This window comes from Miniopterus schreibersii (assembly GCF_964146895.1).
Source record: "Miniopterus schreibersii genome assembly, chromosome: 11".
NCBI lineage: Eukaryota > Metazoa > Chordata > Mammalia > Chiroptera > Miniopteridae > Miniopterus > Miniopterus schreibersii.
In genome coordinates this window covers 17,919,937-17,942,960 of record NC_138111.1, presented here as the reverse complement: position 1 = coordinate 17,942,960, position 23,024 = coordinate 17,919,937, and the positions used below count along the sequence as shown (strand labels likewise).

The 23,024-nt window shown below is 48.5% G+C and overlaps 1 protein-coding gene across 1 annotated transcript in view; it reads right to left on the bottom strand.

Annotated features, from left to right (window-relative positions):
* The window catches only part of EPB41L4B (erythrocyte membrane protein band 4.1 like 4B), a gene marked incomplete at its 5' end in the record, with an annotated part of 110,284 nt that overhangs the window by 2,810 nt on the left and 84,450 nt on the right, over positions 1-23,024 (bottom strand). The window contains 8 exons of the mRNA XM_081150970.1: positions 582-727; positions 4,183-4,251; positions 6,616-6,732; positions 12,920-12,997; positions 14,760-14,946; positions 19,831-19,929; positions 21,174-21,235; positions 22,017-22,130. Coding sequence (XP_081007096.1) covers positions 582-727; positions 4,183-4,251; positions 6,616-6,732; positions 12,920-12,997; positions 14,760-14,946; positions 19,831-19,929; positions 21,174-21,235; positions 22,017-22,130 — 872 coding nt within the window. The remainder of the gene's footprint in view (positions 1-581; positions 728-4,182; positions 4,252-6,615; positions 6,733-12,919; positions 12,998-14,759; positions 14,947-19,830; positions 19,930-21,173; positions 21,236-22,016; positions 22,131-23,024) is intronic.

The following is a 23,024-nucleotide window of genomic DNA, read 5'->3' as shown; positions in this document are numbered from 1 at the left end:
GTCCTGCTACTTACTGGCTTCCCCCACCAGACTTGGACCTCCTCCAGGCACTGCTCCTCAGGGGACTGACTGTGTATGTGTCATTCACCTCTGACCCCCCAGAGCCTAGCACAGGAGCTGGTACATAGCAGCCTCTCAGCAAAGGTCTTTTGAGTGATTGGGAAGATATCCGGAGGTTAGATTTCTTTAAATCATGTTTTCAATTGGTCTCGTATGCACTTTCTCCTAGAATTCCCTCCTATGTTTTAATAAACACAATTGAATTAAAATTGGCTGCTTTAAGAGATTGCTTCCTGGCCCTCAGGACCAGTTGCCTATCTATGGAACCTGCCTCCACTGTTTACACACACACACACACACACACACACACACACTCATTCAACACTAAATTTAGTAAAGGTAGGACTTTTATGTTTTGCTCACTGCACATCCCTAGCACCTAGAGTACTGGTTAGCCTTTGAAGACATTTCAATAAATACAGAATGAATGAATGAATGAATGAATGAATGAATGAATGAGAGAGCTGCAGACATCACAACCACAACGACCCTAAAGCCTGTGCCTGCTTTCCTTGACCTACCTGGCTGCCAGAGAAACAGGCTTCCGAGTGGTGTAGATGGTCTGCACTGTGGAGATGGTCTCTGTCAAAGGCCTCAGGGTCACTGCTGGGATCAGCGGGGAAGACTGGCCAGGGCAGCACTGTAATTTACTGTCTCTAAAGTCTGCCTGGAGAGGAAACAGAAAAGAGGAAATCGATTTCAATTTGGGCTCCGTTTTCACACTGTCAGCTGCTCCCTAAGCCTTACCATACAATTCCTGTTACTTTTCAATAATAGCTAAACTCAATTGGCATTTAGTAAATGATTTTACTTTGTGCCAGACACTATGCAAAGTACCTTACATACATTACCTCCTGACAATACTTTAAGGCACAGATCATATTTTATCACATCTTTGACCCCATCATTAAAAGATGCACCATTTTTGCATGTGCCACAGAGAAAGAAAAATGTGGCCATTCAAACCTTGTCACACCCACTATTGTAATAAGTTTCTGATTTCAGAGATGTTAAAAGGTGGGGGAAAAAAGTGCATCTTAGAATTTATTTTATGGAAAAGGAAAGTGAGAGTGAGGCTCGGAGAGGTTAAGAATCTTCCCAAGGTCACACAGGGTACATTAAGAGCCAGTATTTAGAATCAGGATTAGCTGACTCGGAAACTGGTATTTTCACCACTATAGCAATGGTTTCCAAAGCATGGTCCCCAGACTAGCAGCATCAGTATGATCTTGAAACTTGGTAAAAATGCAAATTCTCAGGCCCCACCAAACACCTTTGGAAACAGAATGTCTGGGAAGTCCAGCAATCTGCCTTTTTACAAGACCTCTAGATGATTCTGAAACAAGATAAAGCTTGAGAACTACTGGTCTAGAGGACACTGCCTCATTTGGAGAAAATAACTATTGTTGTTTGCATTACAAAGCATGATATGCTCATTACTTTTATGTAGAAAACTTAGTATACAAAAGCAAACAAATGAAACCCTAGCCTGTGTGGCTCAGTGGTTAGAGCATAAGTCTGCACACCAAAGCATCTGGGGTTTGACTCCTGGTCAAGGGCACGTACCTGGGTTGCAGATTCATTGCTTGTGGGACATGCGGGAAGCAACCAATCGATGTGACTCTCTCACATCGATGCTTCTCTCTTTCTCTCTGCCCCTCCCTCCCTCCCACTCTATCTGAAATCAATGGAAAAATATCGAGTGAGATTTAACCAAAAAATAAATAAACAAAACTGCTTTCGGTCAAGCTCTCTGCCCTTGAACTACTATCCTAAATTTTTAAACTACTGTTCTGAATCCATTCTCCCTGTCACAGGGAACATTTCCAGGTGCATCTGCCCTGTCGCTGTCCTGTTAAAGTCCTTCAAAGGCTTCCCATTGCTCTTAGGATAAACATCAGAATCCCCACTGTGGCCTGCAAGGCCAAGTATCGTTTTTGCCCCTTCAGTGTTTGTTCCTTCCTCCCCTTCCTCTTCTCATGCCCCACTCCTTTGCTCTGCATTTTAGCCCCTCTGGCTTTCATTTCAGCCCCTTGAACATGGCATGATCCCTCCTGCCCCACAATCATGCTGTTCCCTCTGCCTCCTCCAGCTGCCTTCGAGCCACTCTTGCCCAGTTCTTAAAAGTTCCAGTGTGGTTTCTGACATTGGTTTCCTGCTCCATCTTGGCCCCCGGCTTTTCAGGAAGGGCTTCCCTGGGTGTCTCACATCACTGCCAAGGCTGGGCGGGAGGCCAGAGTGCCCATTAGGGCCAGCTGAGAGCAGAGGAGCCAGAGTTTCCAGCTGGGGAACTGTGCCTAGCAAAACTGCAGGGGTGGGATGAACATTGGAGCTGCAGCATTTAACAGCCTGGCCCCGGCCCTGTGTCTCAGCGCTCTGGTTCTTAAAAGGCAGGTGTTAGAAGGAGCTCATGATCCTAGAGATGGATGTTCTGGGAGCCTGTTTTTACCTCTGCCTAAGCTCTGAAACCTGAATCAGCCACTGCACAGCCCCTCCCTCTCCATGGGACTCAAACCACCTCAGGTGGTGACCATCTTCCAGCTCACGAGGCTCACTCACTTCACAGATCCTCCAGATTGGCCAGAAACCCTTCGGAAGGAGCCTGAGGAATCATTTGGTTCAGGGAATTACCAACTGTGATCCCTGGGAGGAAGAGAGGGTGAGGGGAAAAGAGGAGGGACCCTGGACTCTCCGCTTGAGCCCCAGACAGCCCATGATATAGTGAGCTCCTGCAGAAGTGTTCATTTAAGCAAAAGAATCGAGCAGCCGAAAAGATGCCTGAAAAGCATCGCACACTCTCGTTCGGCAGATGAGGAAACTACAACACTTAAATATTAAAAAAAAACCAAAACATTTGAACTGTTTGCAGCGAGTTTCAATAAGCTGCCCAGCAACACAGAGAGAGGAGAAGCCTGTTGTCAGGACTAGCGCTCTTGTCATTACCCCGCCTGCCTGTCCAGCCTTGAGAGGCAACAATCATGCTTGACATTTGTGTGAGGGTCTGTGGCCAGTAAGGTACTTTCGAGTTCTTCATTCTTTTTGTTTCTTGCCTCAACTGGATACAAGGATATTCTTATTACTGTGTCCACTTTCAATAAGAGGAGACTGGTGTTCAGAGTGGTCAAGCGACTGACCTAAAATCACACCATTATCAAGACGCAGATTCAACCCGAAAGAACAAAAACCCAGGACTCAAACAAATACCATGGCTACGCATGTTCAAAGCATCACTATTTATAATAGCCAAAACAGCCCAAATACCCATCAATGAATGAATGGGTCAATAAATTGCAATATATACATACAATGGAATATTATTCCGCCATACACAGAAATGAAGTACTGATACATGCTGCTATGTGCATGAGTCTCAGAAACGTTATACAGAGTGAAAGAAGCCAGCACAAAGGTCACATATTGTATTACTCCATTTATACGAAATATCCAAACAAGGTAAATCCAGAGACGGAATGTAGATTGGTGGCTGCCAGGGGCCAGAGGGAGGCAGGAAATGGGGAGTGACTGCTTAGTGGGTATGAGGTTTCCTTTGGGGGTGATAAAATATTTTGGAACTAGATAATGGTGATAGCTGCATGACTCTAAATGTACTAAACGTCACTGAGTTGTCATTTTAAAATGGTTAATTTTGCCCTGGCCAGTGTGGCTCTGTTGTTAGAACACCAACCTGTGAGCCGAAGGGTCCCCAGTTCAATTCCCTGTCAAGGGATCGTACCTAGGTTGCAGATTCGCTCTGCTGACCCAGTCGGGGCGCGTGCAAGAGGCAACCAATCAATGTGTCTCTCACATCCATGCTCTTCTCTCTCTCTCTCTTTCTCTCTCTCCCCCCTCCACTCTCTCTAAAAATCAATGGAAAAATAAATAAATAAATAAATAAATAAATAAATAAATAAATAAATAAAATGGTTACTTTTATGTCTGTAAAGCTCACCTCAATAAAATAACAGATGGAGACACCCCCCCAAACCCCATCTCCTTCTGAACTCACAGAGTTGACAGTGATAGAAAGAAGCTGTGGGCATGGCTGCCTGCATTCCAGCAGAGCATGACACCTGGGAACAATGCCCTTAAATGCAGACCAGTTTTCTGGATTAAGCTACTTACGGTAAACTGTGGCCCTGCAATGAAAGGCTCGGGAAACGGGGTCACTGTATCAACTGGGAATGTTTTAATCTTCAAAAAAGAAAGAAGACAAGAGTGTTACTTTCAGATTAGGAGACAAAGCTTCGCGATCTTTGGCAGTGTACTTTTAAAATCGAGCTGAAGGATTCGGGGGAACACACGCAGAGCCTTCATTGCTGTGTAAGGAAACACCGGGGAGGTCCCTCAGGAGTGTGGCCAGTGGTTGTATCTGTGCTGTCGTTGTACTATGGGCCAGGACTCAGCAGGGATGACAGGCTGCAGTCTCACATTTGGGGGACACCTCATGTTCACCTTGCCCTGGAACCCCCTTCACTGGGGTCTGCTTGGGCCTCCCAGGCATGCTGGGCCCTGTACGTGGCCTGATGCACTGGTCAGGGTGTACAGTGAGGCAGGCCAGGGCTGCCTGGGGTGGCTGCTGACAGCTTCTCCATGGCCGAAAAGAAAGGAATAGAGACTGATGAGAGGTGGCATCCTAGGACACCGTCTATCAGGGTGGGCAGAGGAGTGACTTACCTAAGCTCACACCATTAGTCCAGACGTGGACCAACGAGGCCAGAAAGCGTTCCCTATCTGTTCCCTTAGTTGTTGTAAACTCTGGGCAAGAGGAGGAGCCCACACAAGCATGTGAGAATCCCACCACTGTGGCCTCTGGGGACAGAAGGCATGGGGATCAGAAGTGCCCAGCTCCAGGGATGACTGCAGCACAGGGCCGGCCTGGAGGAGGGTGGACGCCCCAGTCTGATCAGGTAGTGGTCGGTGGCCAAAAAGAACCTTTGCTTTCATTTCTTTGTCTGGTCATTTCATCTTTGGCCCCCTGGAGTCCTTGGGGGAATGGGGGAACTAGAGAACTGCCATCAGGCCCAGGGACCTGCTGATTCTGGCACTAGCTTTGTCTGCAGCCCCCAGGGCACAGAAACTGCCTGCACACCTGCTGGGGGACGCACACTCTGCCACCCGCCACCGGAGGGTTGCGGCCGAGACACCAAAGCAGCCACTGCCCACTGGCAGCAGACTTTGTGTCCCTCAGGGTCTTGCCTATGGACGCTGGGACAGCTCTTTGATGCTCCTGAGCCACTTTAATGGGGAGTAAGGTGGGACTAAGCAAGAACACATTAGGCCAGACACAGATTAGCTAAGGTTTCTGAATGGGCAGGACAGGTCTCAATCGAACTGATCTGGGAATGACAATGTCCTTGCCATATGCTCTGAGAGGTCCAGTCCAAGCCTGCCCTCCTTCCCCAAATTCTCTTCTGCCTCTTTAAGCATCTCCAAATTCTCAGAATGGACCCCACACTGCTTTAAGACTCAGGCGTCAACTGAGATTGCTGGTGGTGGCTGCCTGCAAGACAGCAAGGTTAAGACTGGGCAAAGCCACGTGCTGCACTCTCCCCACGTGGCCTAGGGGTTCCACATGGTGTTCTGAAACCAAGTGCCAAATAAAAAGTAGCATACAGATAAGACTCTCAGACCAGCATGAAGTGGAAGGGGAAAGAGGTTTATTATTACTATCAAAGAAATGTGAAAGTTGCACCTCCAAAGAATTATGTTGTAACTGCTCTAATTAAGACAAATATATTCCAACAGTTGTACTCTGTGTTGTTCGGTTGTGGCCAAGCATATCCACTCTCCCGAGGGTGCTGTCACTTGGTATAACCACTATAGCAAGGGAGCAAAGTCAAAGTCACAACACTGAACCTGGCAGGGTCTAGCCTGAGAATATGAAATGTCTGACACCAAAGGTGTTCCCTGGAAAAGTGACAAACTGGAAACCAAGCTCGTGTCCTGCAGTAAAGAATTGGTTAGGTAAACGGAGGGCCACTCACTTAATGGAACATAAACGGTCACAGAGAATGTGGTAACGAGAACATGATCGAAAGAACACAACATTGAGTGAAAAACAGGAGATGGCACGGATACTATGACTTAACTATGTAAAATTATGCACAGATAGGAATACGTATTAGCAGGAAACATGCAAAAATGAAAAATCAATGTGCTAGGTTGGGGTTATGGGTGTTTCCTTTCAAGTCATTAAGTAATAGTACTCATATTACCTTGGTAAGTAGCAAGAAAGAGCAACTTTTAAAGGTTTTATTTACAATAGAAATGTAATTGAGAATTTTCTCTTGTGGGAGAAGCTTCTATGGTCATTGAAGCTCTAGGGAAACAAAGTCTTCCTGGGTCTTGAGACCTGGAGATGAAGGGGCGGGACCACAGCCCTGTGTCCCAGTTTGACCAGTGCCAGCGGGTCTCCCAACTCTGCTTCTATCCTGGAGCAAAAGCACCTGTCAGCCGGCCTCTTCTGGAGGCTCCTGCACACCCCTGCGGCCGCCTGGTGGCTCCTGCCCGCCTCGCCTCTCCTGGCCAGGCCCCTCTCCCTGCCAGGGTACCTACCAGCCTCGTTTTGATTGGAGGGTGCATGCAAACTCCAGTGGTCTCTTCCTTCATGGGGAGAGAGAGTGGAGGAGAGCAGCGAGAGTGGGCACAGTGGGGGGCGCTGGCGGGCTCTGCCTGCTCACGAGGAGAGGAGAGAAGGGGGGAAGAGGAGGGGGTAAGGGAGGGGGAAGGAGAGAAAGATAGCACAGTGCAAGACGGATCTGTCAACTCCTGCTCTCAAGCCAGCGTCTCCCACAGCCTGCTTCCAGCCTCTGGCCAGCTGGAGGCTAGTCCCTCCCCCTCCCTCCTCTCTCCACCTTCTCTCCACCTCTCCGGCCCTCAGCTGTCTTCACCATCTGAGCAGAAAGCCACATCAAAACCCCATTCCAGGTGTGGCAGTGGCTTCCTGGCACTCTGTTAAGGACTCTGAAGCATCGCCCAGGCCAAGCCAGAAAGAAAGCTGTGATGAGTGAATGGTATCGGCACTATGAGGAGGGTGGCCTCCTGCACACTGCTAACTAAGGGTCCACATTACGGCGAATCGGTGAGCAGGTGTCCAGCAGAGCGCTCCAGGAAAGAGGTATATCAGCGAGGAGGAACACAGGGTTTAGGATTGAATCTGTCATATCTCTTCATCTGTGTTCAGAAAACATACTGGCCCTGACCCCCCCTCCCACACCCATGGGCCCAGGCCTTGGCATCTCGCATTGGCACTGGGGTACTCTGCTGCTTAGCTGGTAGATGCCAAGCGTTGTGAGAAAATGCCGCGTCACTTGGGATACCAGGTTCCCTGCCCCAGCCCTGGATTGTGCCATGCACCCGGCAGAGGTCCAGCAGCTGTACTGGTGAACATGAGTATGGTGAAGAGAGAATGCTCTGATGTCAGGAGAGGGCACCACTGACACGGTTAGTTTAGGTTTCAGAAAGGGGCCATTCACTCCAGAGAATAAAAACATGCATTTTTAGCCCAGGAGAGTTTCCTTAAGTAGTTGGTATGATCCTATAATGAATAAAGTACAGCCTCTGGGTAAGTTTCATTGAAAACTGATCAAGAAAATTGCAGGCCTTTTTCCTGTCCCCAAACTGATCTAACTCTTTCCTCTTTACCACTGTGAGGCTCTGGACGGCTTCCAAGGGGCTTTTACAACCATTATCTCACAATGGCCTTCATTTTAAAACAGCCTTGTTTCAAATCTGGGATGTGTAGGAATGGCATTTGCAGAGTCTAAATCCATGGGTCTAGACTCCTTTATGACTGGTTCTAAATCTGTTCTTCAGAAATAAGTGAGTCCACATTAGTTACCTGCAGTTGTTTTACCAGCTGCTTAAAATCCCCCACTGCTCTCTCTGGTCCTCCGGGTAAATCCTGCACCCCATAAGACAGTGTCTGTGGCCTACATGAAGCTGACTCCTCTCTGCCCTCAGGCTGGGTTTCCCCCACTGCCCCAGCCACAACCACCACACCTGGGACCCCAGATCACGGGGCCTTTGCCTCTACAGATAAAAGCAGACACTCAGTGTGTGCTTTTTGAAGAAAATAAAAGTTGGCATAAATGAGCAAGAACCATGGCCATACTGCCTATAAGCCAAAATGTGTACAGCCCAAGAATGTCTGAACTGAAGATTATAATGAATGACTTAAGGCTTTGCCCAGCCTTGGACTTTTATGGTCAAGAAATGTTGATCCCCAAAGCATCTCTGACCTTTCCAAATACCCATCTGAGTGGACTTAAACAAAAGAGCATTCCTGGCTCCTGCATTCTAGACTCTTTAGTAAATGAGCAGGAAGTAAGATTACATGTAGCAGGATACTGTTCTGAAAGACCATTTTATTTTTTTGCCTGGTATTTCCTTTGCTCTTTGGGTCTTTCCCACATTCGGGCAGCTAGGTCCTACTTGGCTTATGAGTTTCAAAATCCGACTCTGGCGAAGATTTTGGCCTGGACAAATAATGATGAAAACTCATGAGGCTTAATCATCCAGATAAGGAAAGAGATGGCCAGTTTGAGGACAGGGGAGAAAAATCAGAGGGAGAGGGAGACAATAGGGGGAGACAATAGGGAGTACTGAGCAAAGGGGCCCTGTGCCCCACTCCGTGGGCTGAGGCTGGGGATTGGAGATTGAAGCCAGAGAGGACCTGTGTCCCTGGGCTCAGGTGGAGCTGGGAGGAGGCAGGTCCCAGAGCAGAAGGGCAGTGGGGTGTGTCCAGCAGATAGGGACTCACATCCCAAGAGAGGACCTGCGTCCCTGGGCTCAGGTGGAGCTGGGAGGAGGCAGGTCCCAGAGCAGAAGGGCACTGGGGTGTGTCCAGCAGATAGGGACTCACATCCTAGCAGGACAGTGATTTCCATTCCACTCCCTTCACGAGGGAAGCAGAGGGCCCTGATGTATGGGCAAGCAGATGACATCACAAACTAGATGACTTCCCTTCCTCTCCCTGTGCCCTGGAGAACATGGGAGACAGAAGAGGTGTCCTGACTTGACTTGAGATGAAGCTTTAGCCCCTGTGATAGAGTGAGATTTAAAATCAAAACTAAGTTATTGAGACAAATGGAAACCCCATTGTCCCGACAGCCAACGCAGGGCCCATTCTGTGCCCTTCGCAGCCTTCCTCTGGCTAGACCAACCTCCTCCCTGACACATGAACTTGACCAAACAACCCTGACCCAGAAGAGACCTGGGTTCTGACTGCCTCTGCTTTGCAGGTGGGTGAGTGGTGTATGAAGCACAGGGATCAGAGAGGGACAAGCCCCAAAGAGAAAGCATCCATTCTCCTTCCAGCTTCCCTCAGTCTGTTAACACCAACACCCTCGGTGCACTGCTCACGCTCACACCCCTGCAGAGAACAGCAGATGAAGAGTGGGTGCTGTCTTCACTCACTTGCCTTCTCTCCCCACCCCCACCCCCACCTCTCCCATCCCAGGCAGACACCGATCTGGTTATGAAGTCTGTGGCGCCGATTCCGGGCCTGGGCGGACAGCGAGCGGCACAGGTGGTGGGACTTGGATTGCTAAATTGAGCTGCATAATCCAAGAGCTGGGAATTAGAGAGGAAAAGATCTGGGGAAAGGAGGGAACACTGCTGCAAGAGTGAAGCGGAGAGAATGTTCTTGTGCAGAGCTCAAGGAGGAAAAGTCCTTGGCGGGGTGCAGGGGCAAGAGAATTAAGAGGGCAGCGAAAAGAGGTTCAAGAAGTGTTACCAGGTGTGACCTTAATCTCGATTTTTTTTTTTTTTTAGAGATACCAGGTAGAGGCTGAACCTTTTTATTATTCTTGGCTGTTTGGACTATGCTCCTTTGGAAGCCACCCACACAGTCTGGTTCATAAGGGTGGAGAGTTACCAGGGATACACCAGCTCTGATAGTGTGTCGGTGGAATGCTGTTGAATGAAGGCAAGATAATCTGTCCCCCTCATCTCTCCACCGCCCTGTCCATCCAGCTCTGTTCTCTCTTCTTTCCTCCATTCTCCTTGGAACCAGGGCAATAATGTGGATCTAGTGTCCCCTTCAGCCCCAGACCTTCAATCCAGTCTCTCGTCTGCTGTCACCACACACACACACACACACACACACACACACACACACGACCCCCCGTCATCCTGACAACGAGGGCAGAGAGGGCTGCTGCTTGCATTTCTCTGACACTGGGAGGAGCAGGTGGAGGAGATGGTGGGAAGAAGACCAGACAAAGGAGGAGCAGGCTGCCAGAGCCCCTCTTCCTCTCCAGGACCCTTAGGTACCCATGGAAGGCGGGACTCTGGAGCAAAGTAAGGCAAAGCCAATGATGCTGAGGAAAGCCCAGATGGAGTGGGCTCCCACCAAAACACCAGCCCTCCAGCCTACCTTCCGTGTGAATGTGCACTCACCCCTCAAATCCACGCAAGCAAGACGAAGGACGCTTCACCCTGAGAACACGTACTCACTGCAAATGTCAGCTGCGAGATGGGCAGCCGTGTCTCGGTGCAGGACCAGGCCCTCAGCTGTCCTGTGCCCAGGCAATGCAGCTCCCTAGCCCCTGTTTTAGAGCTAAGTAAGAGTCACCAGGGGTGCAAGCAGGGTGTCCTGGGGAGAAGGAATGAGCTCCCTGTGGCTGGAGGGGTACAAACAGAGTCTGGACAGTCACTTGCTAGGCATTTGCATCTCATATCATGGAACCTCTGGGCCCCTGCCAGGTGCTGCTTCTTTTCTAATCTCAGCCTGTTGTATTCAAAGAAAAGATGAGCAATTTAATCTACAAGCCAGATCTGTAGCCTGATGGTCTTTAAGAGAATCCCATGACTCCTATCAAAGCCTATATATATATATATATATATATATATACACATATGTGTGTGTGTGTGTGTGTGTGTAGTAAACTAATCCTAGTTCTCAGATCTATCGGGCCTGTTTAATAAATACTCAGTATTTTGCTCATGCTGTGCCTTCTGCATAGAATGCTTTGGTCCACTTTCTCCACGTGGCAAACTCCTACTCATACTTTAAAACCCTGGTACCATGAAGCCTAGGAACTTAGCTTTCTCCTCTTTTGCTTTCATAGGCTTTCAAGTTGTACCCTAGGGGTGTTCTGGTCCTTTGGGGGGAATGCTGCCCGCTAGCCAGGCTGGACGTCCTCACCTTGCTGCTGAGGCTCCCATCTCCCACATCACAGCCTCTCCAGGATATAACTGGTATACTCATTGGGATGCTGATGTAGCACCAGGCCTAGGTCGCCTGCCTTGCTGTTCTTTCCTCCATGCCCTTTGTCTAACTTTCCCAGTCTGGGGAGTGCTTCAAACGCAGCCCTTCTCCCAGGCTCTTCTCTAAAGTAGCAAGTTCCCCAAAGAAGAGGCTGAATGTAGCCCAGTCTGATGCAAAGAGCACCAGAGGAGGAGTCAAGACACAGGTTCCAGCTCTAGCTTGGTCCCTGTGTGATTACCCCACTCTGGGACTCAATTTTCTCATCTGTGCAAAGGGGCGATGAGGAAAGGCCCTCTGCTTCTGAGTTACCCTGTCTTGGCAACTGGTCTAATGAAAAGACCATGAATAACTTGGTTCCATTTCCTTGCACAAGGGAAATAACTTGAAGGTTCCCAGAACTGTTGGCTCAGCTGTTTATCCAAAGGCGCTGCCTCGAAGCTCTGAGACAGCACCGCTCTCCAGGTGAGAAGTAAACTCGTATACATCACAGACGATTGCCTTGTGCCAGCTGGGGCGGGACTGGTGGCATCTCGCCTCATTTGGAAGCCTTCCGGAAATCCCCCCTAGCCAAGACACCTCCTCCAGCCAGCCAGGCCCCCGTGACCCCCGCTTCTGGCCTCGCCCTGCGCATCGTGCGCATGGCTCTCCTGTCCTCCGTGGCCCTTTGCCGACCTGCTCCCCTCCAGCCTCTGGCTGCCCTGTCCGCTCCCAGGGCCTCTGCGTGGCCGGGTGCACAGTAAGCTCTCAGGGGGCAGTTTTTAATTTGACTCATGTTTTGACGACTCACATTCCAAATGTGTGGGCCGTGACTTACGCTCAGGTACACTTGGATATTACGCTGAGCCAAAGACACATCCAAGCTTGCCTGTGTCCTCTAATAATATTAGTAGTAATATCTTACACACACTTATGGTGCTTTGCATTCTGTTTCTCTGCCTCTCTCTCTCTCTCTCTCTCTGTCACACACACACACACACACACACACTCTCTCTCTCTCTCTCTCTCTCTCTCTTAGGCAGACAGGGCAAACAATGACATCCTTATTTGACAGATGAGGCAGTGATTATCCAATGATAAGACTCTTAGGGAGGGAGCAGAGACTGGAGCCAGGTGGGGCCCGCATGACTCCTGGTTCAGTGCTCTCTCTCCCTCTCACCTGCACGAGTCCCACGAGGGCTGCCCTGGCTAAGGGGGGACCTGTATGCAGAGGGTGGAGGATGGCAGGGAGGCAGAGGGGCCTGGAAAGCGGGGTGAGGACCTGAGCAGGTGCTGCAGACCAGCGCATGTTATTGGAAGCCACAAGTGATGCCCCATGGATGGGCATGCAGGGCGCAGCCCAGGAAGCCAAGAAGCCAAGGCCCAAGCACCAAGGAGCCCTGCAATGCTTGGGGAGCAGCAGACAGGTGGGGGCAGGACCCCTGCGGCCACCTTCAGAGGAAAAGGAGCATGGCCCTCCCTTGAGGACTCTGGGAGGGACCCGTGGTGCCTGAACCCTCAGAGAAAGCTGACCCCTGAGCATCCAGGCTACGATCTGGACAAGAGGAAGAGCCTTCCCAGCAGCGATGCCCACCTCCGTCCGTCTGTCCCACTGCCAAGGTGTTTCTACGGACTGTGGTTTTTCTGGTTTTAGCAAAAGGGGAAGTTTACCAGAGGAGTGGCTTCTGTGAAATCCATCAGGAGATCGCCCGGCTCCAAGGTGAAGGCACCTCCTCGGTCAGAGGGGCTCTACAAAGGCAGACAAAAAACATTCTGGTTAGTGACAGTTTGGGACTGACATCGAATTTCACCAGAAAGCACAGAGGTTTCCCTCCTCTCTTCTCCCCACTGTCTAATACTGACCTTACGATCATGCCAACCTCCCATCCCATTCTCTCGCTCAGCAATGCACAAAATGTTAGGACCAAACCCCAATTTTTTCTGAAACCTTAATGAGTAGAAGCAGGGTGAACGATAGAAAATTGCCTTTTTTTTTAAAAAAAGCTGCAAACAATGTTTCTGAAAGGCTCTGCGTGCTCTTTGACTGGTCTTTTTTGGGGAAAATACTTCAGAGAGTCCTTTGAGTAGAGGGAGCAAAGACCAGTCCTGGATCAAGCGGGCCAAGGCCTCGGGAGCTTCGGAGAAAACTTTTTTTCTCTTGTCCTGGGGTCTCAGCAGCATGGGGGACCTTGAGGCCTTTTTGGGGGGGGGAAATAAGCCTCATCAACTTGGCACAAGCAGGACCCTCAGGACAGGGACTGCCAAGAGAGGGAGCCCTGTGACCTCCAGAAGGATGTCGCCTACATCCCCACTGAACTCCTCCTGTTTGGCAAATGTTTTCACTTGGTTTTGACCGTGGTGTGGGATACACCAGAGGAGCCTGTGTCCACACTTGGGACAAAGCAGCACAAGGGGCCCCACACAGCAGAGGGGAAACCAACTCAAGACACCAGGAGGTGATCTACAGAAAAGCAGGAGCTGTGATCCGGGCGGTCACTGGCTGAGGGGTCCAGCCAAGCTCCCATTGAGGGATACAGATGTATCCCAGAGACCCTGGGAAGGGACCCAGTGAAAGAAGAGTGTTGGTCACGCAGGATGTGGGCCTGGACCTTGGGGCCTAGACGTTACCAGGAGTTGGGATCCTGAAGCTCCAGGAGCCTCGGGGACCTAGTTTGCACTTGAACCTTCACTGGACCCGAAGCTAGTCCATGAGCTGGGCAGGGTGGCAGATATTGTTTCCATTCTCAGGAGGAGGAAACTGAGGCTTGGAGAAACAAGGGCTGCAGAGTGACAGCTCACTTCAAGCAGCCATAAGCCGGGGGATCTGGTCTTGCCTTCAGGCCCCCAGGCCACGCACACACCCTTCCTCAGTGGGGTCCACCGACCAAGCCCCCTGTATCTCAGCATCTACTTGGAGAGCAACAGGTTCGACTGTATTTGGACCAGAGGCTGACGGGTGACCACAGCTAAGGGTCACTCAAAGGAAACCAAGAGAAATGTCTTGTGTGAGGCCTTTGTCACAGCCCATTCATGTTGCTGGCAATTCCCTGAAATTTCATACTATCAAATAGAATACTGTTTCCCACTGTGAAACCATTTACACAGGCTACCTGATATAAGGATCGGGATGGGGGTACTTCTACTTCTACATTTTACTTCCCCAAATTTTCCACTGTGGGAGGAAAACCTATTTCTTGCACTCGATCTTTCCAGTGAACAGTCTACATGGCGATGACATTCTGAATTCAAAATTGCCCCCAAAAATCTCTTTAACGTCCCTAAAGTTCATTGTGCACGGTTTTATAGTATACGACTTGTCTCTCATCAAGGGTTAGCCTATCTTTCGGGGACAGTTATATAAAAACCATGCTTTGGTGGTTATACTGTTTTACAAGTGCAATTCTTTTACAAGCATTGAGGGTGGAAAACTGAAACGCACACGGATGCCACACACTTCATTTCTACTGGGTCCCCAGCAAGTGCGGCTACTCCTGGGGGCTTTTTCCCATACCTTGGCCCCTGGGGACAGCTGGCTGTTGCCTTCTGAATTCTGAGGCGAGCTGACTTTGTGGACCTTGGGGGACGCCAGTGGTGCCGAGACCTGCGTGGGGGCGGCCGTGGTGGTGGCGGTGGCGGTGGCTGTGGTGGCGGTCACGCCGACTGCCTCGGCCAGCTCGGGAGGGAGGTCGTCTTCATCACTGCGGTTGCTAAAAGCACATGAAGCTCTGCTCATTACAATAATTAACAGACTGTGGGAGGAGAGGGAGGGCCGGGAGGAGCAGGCAGCCAGGGTGGGGCGTGGGGGATCCCCCCAAACAGATGTCTACCAGAGATGCCGCTTACAGGACCCAATACATTGACATTTCTGCCAAAGCAAACTTGGACTGGAATTTCTGTCATTTGCCAAGGGATTAGAAGAATTTTTTTTTAATGGAAGGGTGTACATAAGAATATCATTTTATCTATTTGTAAGTGTAGAATCCTGTGGCATAAATACACTCACAATGTTGTGTAATCACCACCACTATCTATGCTCAAAACTTTTCATCACCCCCAACAGTAACTGCACCCGAAGAGCAACGACTCCCCATTGCTCTCTGCCTGCAGCCCCGGCTAACATCTGTTCTGCGTTCTGTCTGGATGAATTGGACGACTCTAGGTACTCAGGTAAACGAAACCGTACTCTATGTGTCCTTCTGTATGTGGCTTATTTTACTTACCATAATGTTTTCAAGGTCCACCCATGTTGTAGCACACAACAAAATTCATTCTTTTTATGGCCAAATAATATCCCATTGTTAGGATAGACAGCATTTTGTTCATCCATTCATCTGGTGGTGGACTTGGGCTGTTTCCACCTTTTGGCGATTATGAATAGTGTTGCTACGAATACTGGTGTATAAATATCTGTTCCAGCCCCTGCTTTTAATTCTTTTGGACTGGAATTCCACCTAGAAGTGGAATTGCTGGGCCACATGGTAGTCCTATGTGTAACTTTCTGAGGAACCACCAAACCAAAGGATATCATGTTAAGTGGCCTCCCTTAGGACGGTCAATGCCAGGCTTGTCGGACCCACTGCTCCGGGTGAAAGATGTAAAAGCCCTTTCATGGTCTAAGAGCAACTGTCCCTTTTAGTGTGATAAACTGGCCACAGGAGAGGAGTTGGGCACGTTTGTTTTGGGGCCAAGTAGCTCTGGTCTTAGAGCCTCCCTGAAGGAAAGGGGTGATGCAGGCAGAAAAGGAAAATAGAGGGGAAGTGACCGTGAGGGCGGAGAAATCCAAGCTGCACCCTGGGCTCAGCTCCAGGGCTTGGATTCATGGGGAAGGCTTGGCCTGGAAGTCCTTCTGATCTGATCTTCCTGGCACGGGACCAGAGCAGTGCCACCAACCCCTCCCCCCCATTCTTAGTATGCACAGGATTTTCTCAAACTTACAGAAATTAATACAAATCCCCAAACCCCTAATGCTAACCGAATTGCTGCCTGAGCCGTAAATGGCTAACTCAGTAGGCCTGGGGTGCTCGGAACAAACCCTGCACATTCCAAATGAACCACTGATCACTGCTAAGCTCCTGGGAGAACCTCTGGGCCCTTAGCATCTCCTGCCTGGTAACAGTCCCTTTGTGCACCCGAGACCTTAAGCCATTCCAGACAGTCGCCATCGGTGTGATTCACGGTGAACGCCTGTTTCTGTATGAACACCTGGGGGTTGGGGTCACACTGTATCGGTTTGATCTCTGGGGGGGCTGGAGACTGAGTAGCTAAGGTCGGTCACATGAGTGCTCCATGCCTACATGACTGACGCCCAGTACAAACTCTGGATGCCAAGCCTCAAGCAAGCGTCTCCGGTTGGCAGTGCTTCACGTAAGTTGTCTCAGGTTGTCGCTGGGGGAAGGAAGCTCTGCCCATGTGCCTCCTCCAGGAGCGGACAGCTGGCAGCTTGTGCCCGTCTCCCGGGCTCCACTCTATGCGCCTTTTTCCTTTGCTGTTTTAATCTGCATCCTCTCACTTGAATAGATCCTAACTGTGAGGAGAACAGCTTTTCTGAATTCTGTGAGTCCACCAGCGAATCATGAAGTGTGAGAGGAGTCTTGGGGACCCTGACGCACTTCCCCTAAAGCTTTCCGCTCCTGGAGCCACCCAGGCACAGGGTTGTGTTTTAGAAACGAGGTTGAGCCAAAGAGGGTGGATACAGGACCCATGAGCAGTGGGCCCCAGTGTGGCCTTTGCAGGGACCTGCTTAATGGCCTCACCACAGCAGTGGGCCTCCTGGGAAACGTGGCCGTGGGACACAGCTGCAGTGGGGGTGGGACAGACTGAGGAGGGCCCTGGGGGACCTGAGAGCATTCTGTGAATGGAGAAGCCTCAGGACAAGGGTTTAGGACTTTTTAGGAAAAAGGAGGGCAGGTAGGGTTTGACCAATTAAGTGGAAAAATTAATAAGACACCATGAATTTGGATTCTGGCCGATGAACTAAGTCAGATCAGTTACATTATTAACCCATTTAATTTTCACAACAACCTGTATTATGATTGAAATTACTTGCCCAAGGTCACACAGCTACTTAAGTGGAAGAGTGGGATTAAAATTTCTTCTTATAATTAAAAAAATTGTAACCTAAAAAGCATAATTATTTAGTTTTCCATAAAAAGACATTTAAAAAAAACATAGCTCATCTTTCAGAGCAGGAAGTCAATGGATACTGTTTACAATGGGAGAAGACTCCAAATTCTTAATTTAAAAAAATAACCTTTTGTCTTAACCTAGATCTTATGGCAAAGAAACATGTATCTAAAGTTCATCAAGTCCTTCGAGGTAAATTCATGTTAAATTCATGAAACAACGCTTTAATGTAAAATTTTATGTGTAGCACTATTATTTTCTTCAAAATGATTTCTTTCTACAGGGTGTCCCCTCCCCAAAAATGTATACACGCTTTAACAACTGATAGCTCAATTTTGAAAATGAAATGTATTTTAATAAACACTGCTTTTATAATTATTCAAGGTGTGTGTATATGTTTTGGGGGGACACTCTATATTTTAACAATATGTACGCATAGAGAAATGTCTACAGTAAGTCATCAAATGGGGACATTGCTTATTTCCGATAGTGTGATTCTAGGGAATTGGTTACTTCTCTCTTTGGACTTTCCTGTCTTGCTTGGATTTTTTTTAGACATTTACACTATGTTTAAATAAAGTCATATTCCTGGAAAATATAAAGCAGCTTGTCACTTTCTAAACATACTAGGTTTACAAAGGGTTTTGTTAAAGGAGGCAATTTGGTGAGTTGGTTAAATTTTCTTTCCTTCCAGGCCATGTATCAGTCATTGTTTGCAACATGATTACATATCCCTGGTGGGTGATAGTAACATTTTGAATTTCAAAATGTAAAAGGAAAGGCTAATCCTGCCAGCTTTATCCCCGGGGGAGCAGATTTTTCAAGGTTTAATTTGTCCCCCAGAGACCATTAGGACTGTTAATTATCTGAATCTTACTCATTTGGGCTTTCTTGGGAAATACAGTTGCTCATACTATCCAGAAATTTCTATTAAGGTTAATAAGGTAGGACGTGTCTGCCCTTAAAAAACTCTCTTCTCCTTTTCACAGGCAGCAGGCCTGAGACAGCCGGTTGAGGGTTGGATCCGGGGTTACGCTGGAGGTCCTACACTTTGCACTCTGGGTACCCTTAAACTTGACCTCTTCTCAGAAGCTTTCAGTTCCTTGAGAAGAAAGAAAGGGAAACTAATTTATCCTATGGCCAAGTCACTGGCTAGGAGCTTTACGCACACTGGCTCATGTTCACAACCCTCAGAAAATTCCTCAGAGGTAGGTGTTATCTCACCCATTTTACAGATGAAGAAAGAGAAGTTCATAGACTAATTTCCCCAAGAGCTTCCAGCAGTAAACCAGCCAGGGTCCACCAGGACCCTTTCTAACTCCAGCACCCCATGAGCTTCCCATTGCACCCAAAGACCCTCCTCCAGCTCACTGACCAATCAAACATCCAGGCCTGGTGCCACGGCCAAGGTCAAGAAACGAAAAATGCCATTGTGACCAGTACTGCTACTATTACGAATACACCCTCACTACAGCATGTACCTATCTTCTTTGGGTTACAATTATTTGCAATCGGTCTTTTACTCTAGTAAATTGTGGGTCCTCAGACAGGACTTATCAAAGTCATTCTGTTCTTCCCCCACGGTACCTCGAACAACCCTGCTCACACGAGAGATAACCAAGAAACTTTTGTTAAGCTGAACAGAACTGGGCAGGCCTTGGCGGTCTAGGGACACTTTGGGAGATAGCTCCTCCCACAGGTCTCATCAGCTTTGGCTCTATTGACAGACCGCTCTAACATCTCGGGGATATGCCACAAAGGTGGCTTCTGGTAAGACTCCAAATGATACCGGCTCCTGGTACTTGCGCCCCTGTAGAATTCCCTCCCTTGGAGGGTGGGCTGGCCCTCCTGAGTTGCTTCTAATAACTAATGATGGGACGTCACTTCTGTGGTTAGGCAACAGAAGACTGTGACTTTTGCCTTGCTGGCTGGCACTCTCCTTGGCTCTTCCAGTGTGCTTTCTCTGATGGAGAATGCTAGAGCGGCCCACATCTCTCAGGAACGGAGGGCAACCTCCAGCCAACAGCCAGCGAGCAACTGAGGCCCTCAGTCCACCCGCCTTCAAGGAGATGAATCCTGTCCCAGGCCACACGAGTGAGTCTTCAGGAGACGGCAGCCCTGGCCAACACCTTGAATGCAGCCTTGTGAGAGACCCTGAGCCACGAGACCCAGCTAAGCCCTGCCTGGCCTCCCAACCCACGGAAACCGGGAGATCATAAATGTGGATTGTTTTAATTAAGCCACTACATTTTGTAGTCATTTGTTCACAGCATTTTATAATGAATGTAGGTGTCAACTATATAGTGTTTTCAGGGAGGAAGGTCTAGTCTTGCTATGACCTAAACTGGAAATAGATTGTATTTCTGAGACAGCTCTTTGGGAAAGGCTAAGAAGCATTCATAACAACATTTATCATCATCTTTGTTGTTATCATTGAAAAACTTGCCATAAGAACTCACAAACTGTATTGTCTGGTTAACTTCCTCACTCGGGGGGGCTTGATCTCCGGCTTTTCCACTGCTGGCTGGGTCGGTTCCACACGTGTAGGAACAGGACTTCTGGAGACATAGCAAAAACAGAACCATGTGGTTGCCAGAGAAGAGGGGGCGGGGGGGGGATGGGCAAAAAGGTGATGGGATTAGAGGTACAAACTTCCAGTCATAAAATAAGCCACGGGGCTGTATGTACACCACAGGTAACAGAGTCAATAATAACTTCCCAATATCATAATAACTTTGTACAGTGATAGATGGTTACTAGACCAAGCGTGGTGACCACTTCATAAGGTATATAAATGTCAAATCACTATGCTGCACACCTGAAACTAATACGGTCTTGCATGTCAACTATAATTTTTAAATAAATAAATACACTAAAGCAAAACAGAACAACTCCAACAAAAATGTTTATGGCCTTGCTTTGGCTATAGGGGGACTGCTTTCTGTTAATTTATATCTTAATAAAAACAATAGTCAAGATATTCATTTTTTTTCTCCTCTCCGCTCTACTTATTAAACGTATATATTTTTAAATACCATAGAACATCCCCAAACAAAAACCAAATATATCATAAGAAAGAAAGAAAATATAGCAAGCAGGAACTGAATATAATTGGGGTATCACATAAAATTTCCCTGCCAAAAACACCCATCCTCGATATCAGGGTTTGATTCATTACCAGGTTTTACTAGTGCAATGAGTACAGAGAAGCCTGTGGATAACTGATTTTTACTTCCAGGTAATCTTCTAGCTATGTTATTTTAAACATACCCCGGAATATATATATTTAAAGATAAAGAACCGCAGGGTAGTTAATGTGAAAAATGCGTAATCAGAAGACCTTTAAGACTTGCTCTAAAACAATTTCATTCAGTGCATATGTAAAAATGGTAAAAGTTAAATTCCCCTTTTACATTTGCTCAAGAAAATATGCCAGACAGCCAATGGGCCCTACCAAAAACAGTAATTTTAACAAAAAGCGTTCACTCATTTTTGTAGCGATCTTGAGTCTGGACTGCACCCTGAGAGCAAAGGGGAGTCTTTAAGGGGCTCTAAGCAGGGGAATGACCAAGTCAGACCCACACACTGGAGAAGTAACTCGAAGTGGCCTCTGCCGGCGCGGCAGGGAGCAATATTAACCCTGGGACTAAGCAGCATTTCTGAGGCCCGGAGGGAGCTGTGTCAGTCGGCCCTGTTCTCTGCCCCAGCTCTCGTCTCCTCTCTGATCTCATCAGCAATGTTTTCAGGAGCATGTTGATGACACAGAGAGTGCTGCTTCCCACTCAAACGAGGGGCAACAGACCTTACGCTCGTGTCCTGAAGGCTCGATTTCTTATTTACAAACGCTGATTCCTCTTTTCCAGCCTGTGGAAGAAAACAGGCAGGTGCATCAAAACCGAGTACCCGGGCAGGCGAAACTGCTCCCGCCTCCCGCACGCAGAGGGTTATAGAAACGGAAGGGGGGGGCAGGAGGGACTTCATCAAGCTCTCCGTCAATAACAAATCTTCTCGGGTGTTTATGTAAGTTAACGACAAAAAAAAGTGTTTTCCTGAGCCCTTCCCCATGACGGGACGAGCGCTTCATCATTCAAAGGCAATCGACGCTGGCCTTCCCAGGGTCACGGTCACCGAGCGCTCCTGCTCCAGTGAGAAGGGGCGGGGCGGGCCACCCCAGCCCAGGGTTCGAGCCCCGCCTCGCATTCTCCAGCAGGAATAGCAATCAGCTCTGGGCTCTCACAGCACCTAACAGCTTGTGAAGGATTTTGGAATCGGTCCTTTCCATAAGGGTGGCAGCCTGGGGGGAACTGTGCCACATGATCCTGGTAGAGGCCTTGCCCTCCTCCCCCTGGCGAGTCCCACAAAGAACTGCGGGGGAGGCAAGTCGGCCACTCAGCCCGCAGTGGGAGATGCAGCCACCCCGGGTGATGTGCGGAGCTGGCCCTCCGCTCAGCCTGTGAGTGACCAGTAACCGCGCGCCTGTGAGTAACTCTCCGTTTTAAAATCCCTCTTCGCATCCCGCTGCGCTGCCTGGCTCCCGGCGGGCCCGGCCCCACCCAGCATCGGGGTCCTTCCCAGGGGGCCTCTTTCTCCTCTCTGGCCCCGAGGACATCCTGAGGCGTGAAATCAGAGGGGGGCCTGCACTCACCCGGGAGGCGTTCTCCAACTGAGCTTTCAAAATGTTACACTTCACATGATCGGCCACCGGGGAAGGCAGGAGTGGGGTCTGAAGAGTCTTCTCAGACACTTTTTTCTCCTCAACCTGTGATGAACCAAAATACAACAGATTGGATGCAAAGGAAAGGGAAAACATATTTAATAACCTTTCCTGTGAATCATAATTGCAAATGACATGGACTTAAACATATAGAGAACTGTATTGCCAAACTCTTATATTTGTATCAGTGCTTTTACTACTTGCAAAGGATTCACGAGCACCTCCTCTCATTCTTATGAAAAGTAGGGAGAGGAAGCATTAGGGAGCCCATGAGCCAGAAGATAGGGTGAGCCCTGGCTGGGTAGCTCAGTTGGTTAGAGCATCATCCCAAAACGCCAAGGTTGCAGGTTTGATCCCAGGTCATGGCACATACAAGAATCGATCAGTAAATGCATAAATAAGTGGCACAACAAATCGATCTCTCTCTCTCTCTCTCTCTCTCCCCCACACACACCTTCCTCTTTCTAAAATCAATCAATAAAATTTTTTTTAAAAAGGAAGACGGGTGAAGGTTCAAAGATAGGAAAGAGGCTCTTTCAAGGTCCTGTAGCTATATCAGGAGGCAGATCCAGGACTCAAGCTTTGAGTTTCCCACACCCAAGTACAGTGCTATTTCTCTATAACTGCTACCTCTTACATATAAAGATTCAATTCTGTGACTTGTTGGGTCAAGGGAAAGAATACACAATATTCATTGCTAAGTTTACAAATAAATCTTGATGAAAGACATGACTCTCAGTGAGGAATCTGTATCTATGCTATCTACGTAGAGTGTCTCAGACTTCCACAACTTCCTATTTCTGCCATTTCCCATGTACTAACTGAACATGCACCTATAATTCATATGATCCAGTTAAGGTAGATTATCCTGGAGTTACCTATTTTAAGTATGTCCTAAGCAATAATATCTGAAGTCATAGTCTTGGTGACTACTGTATT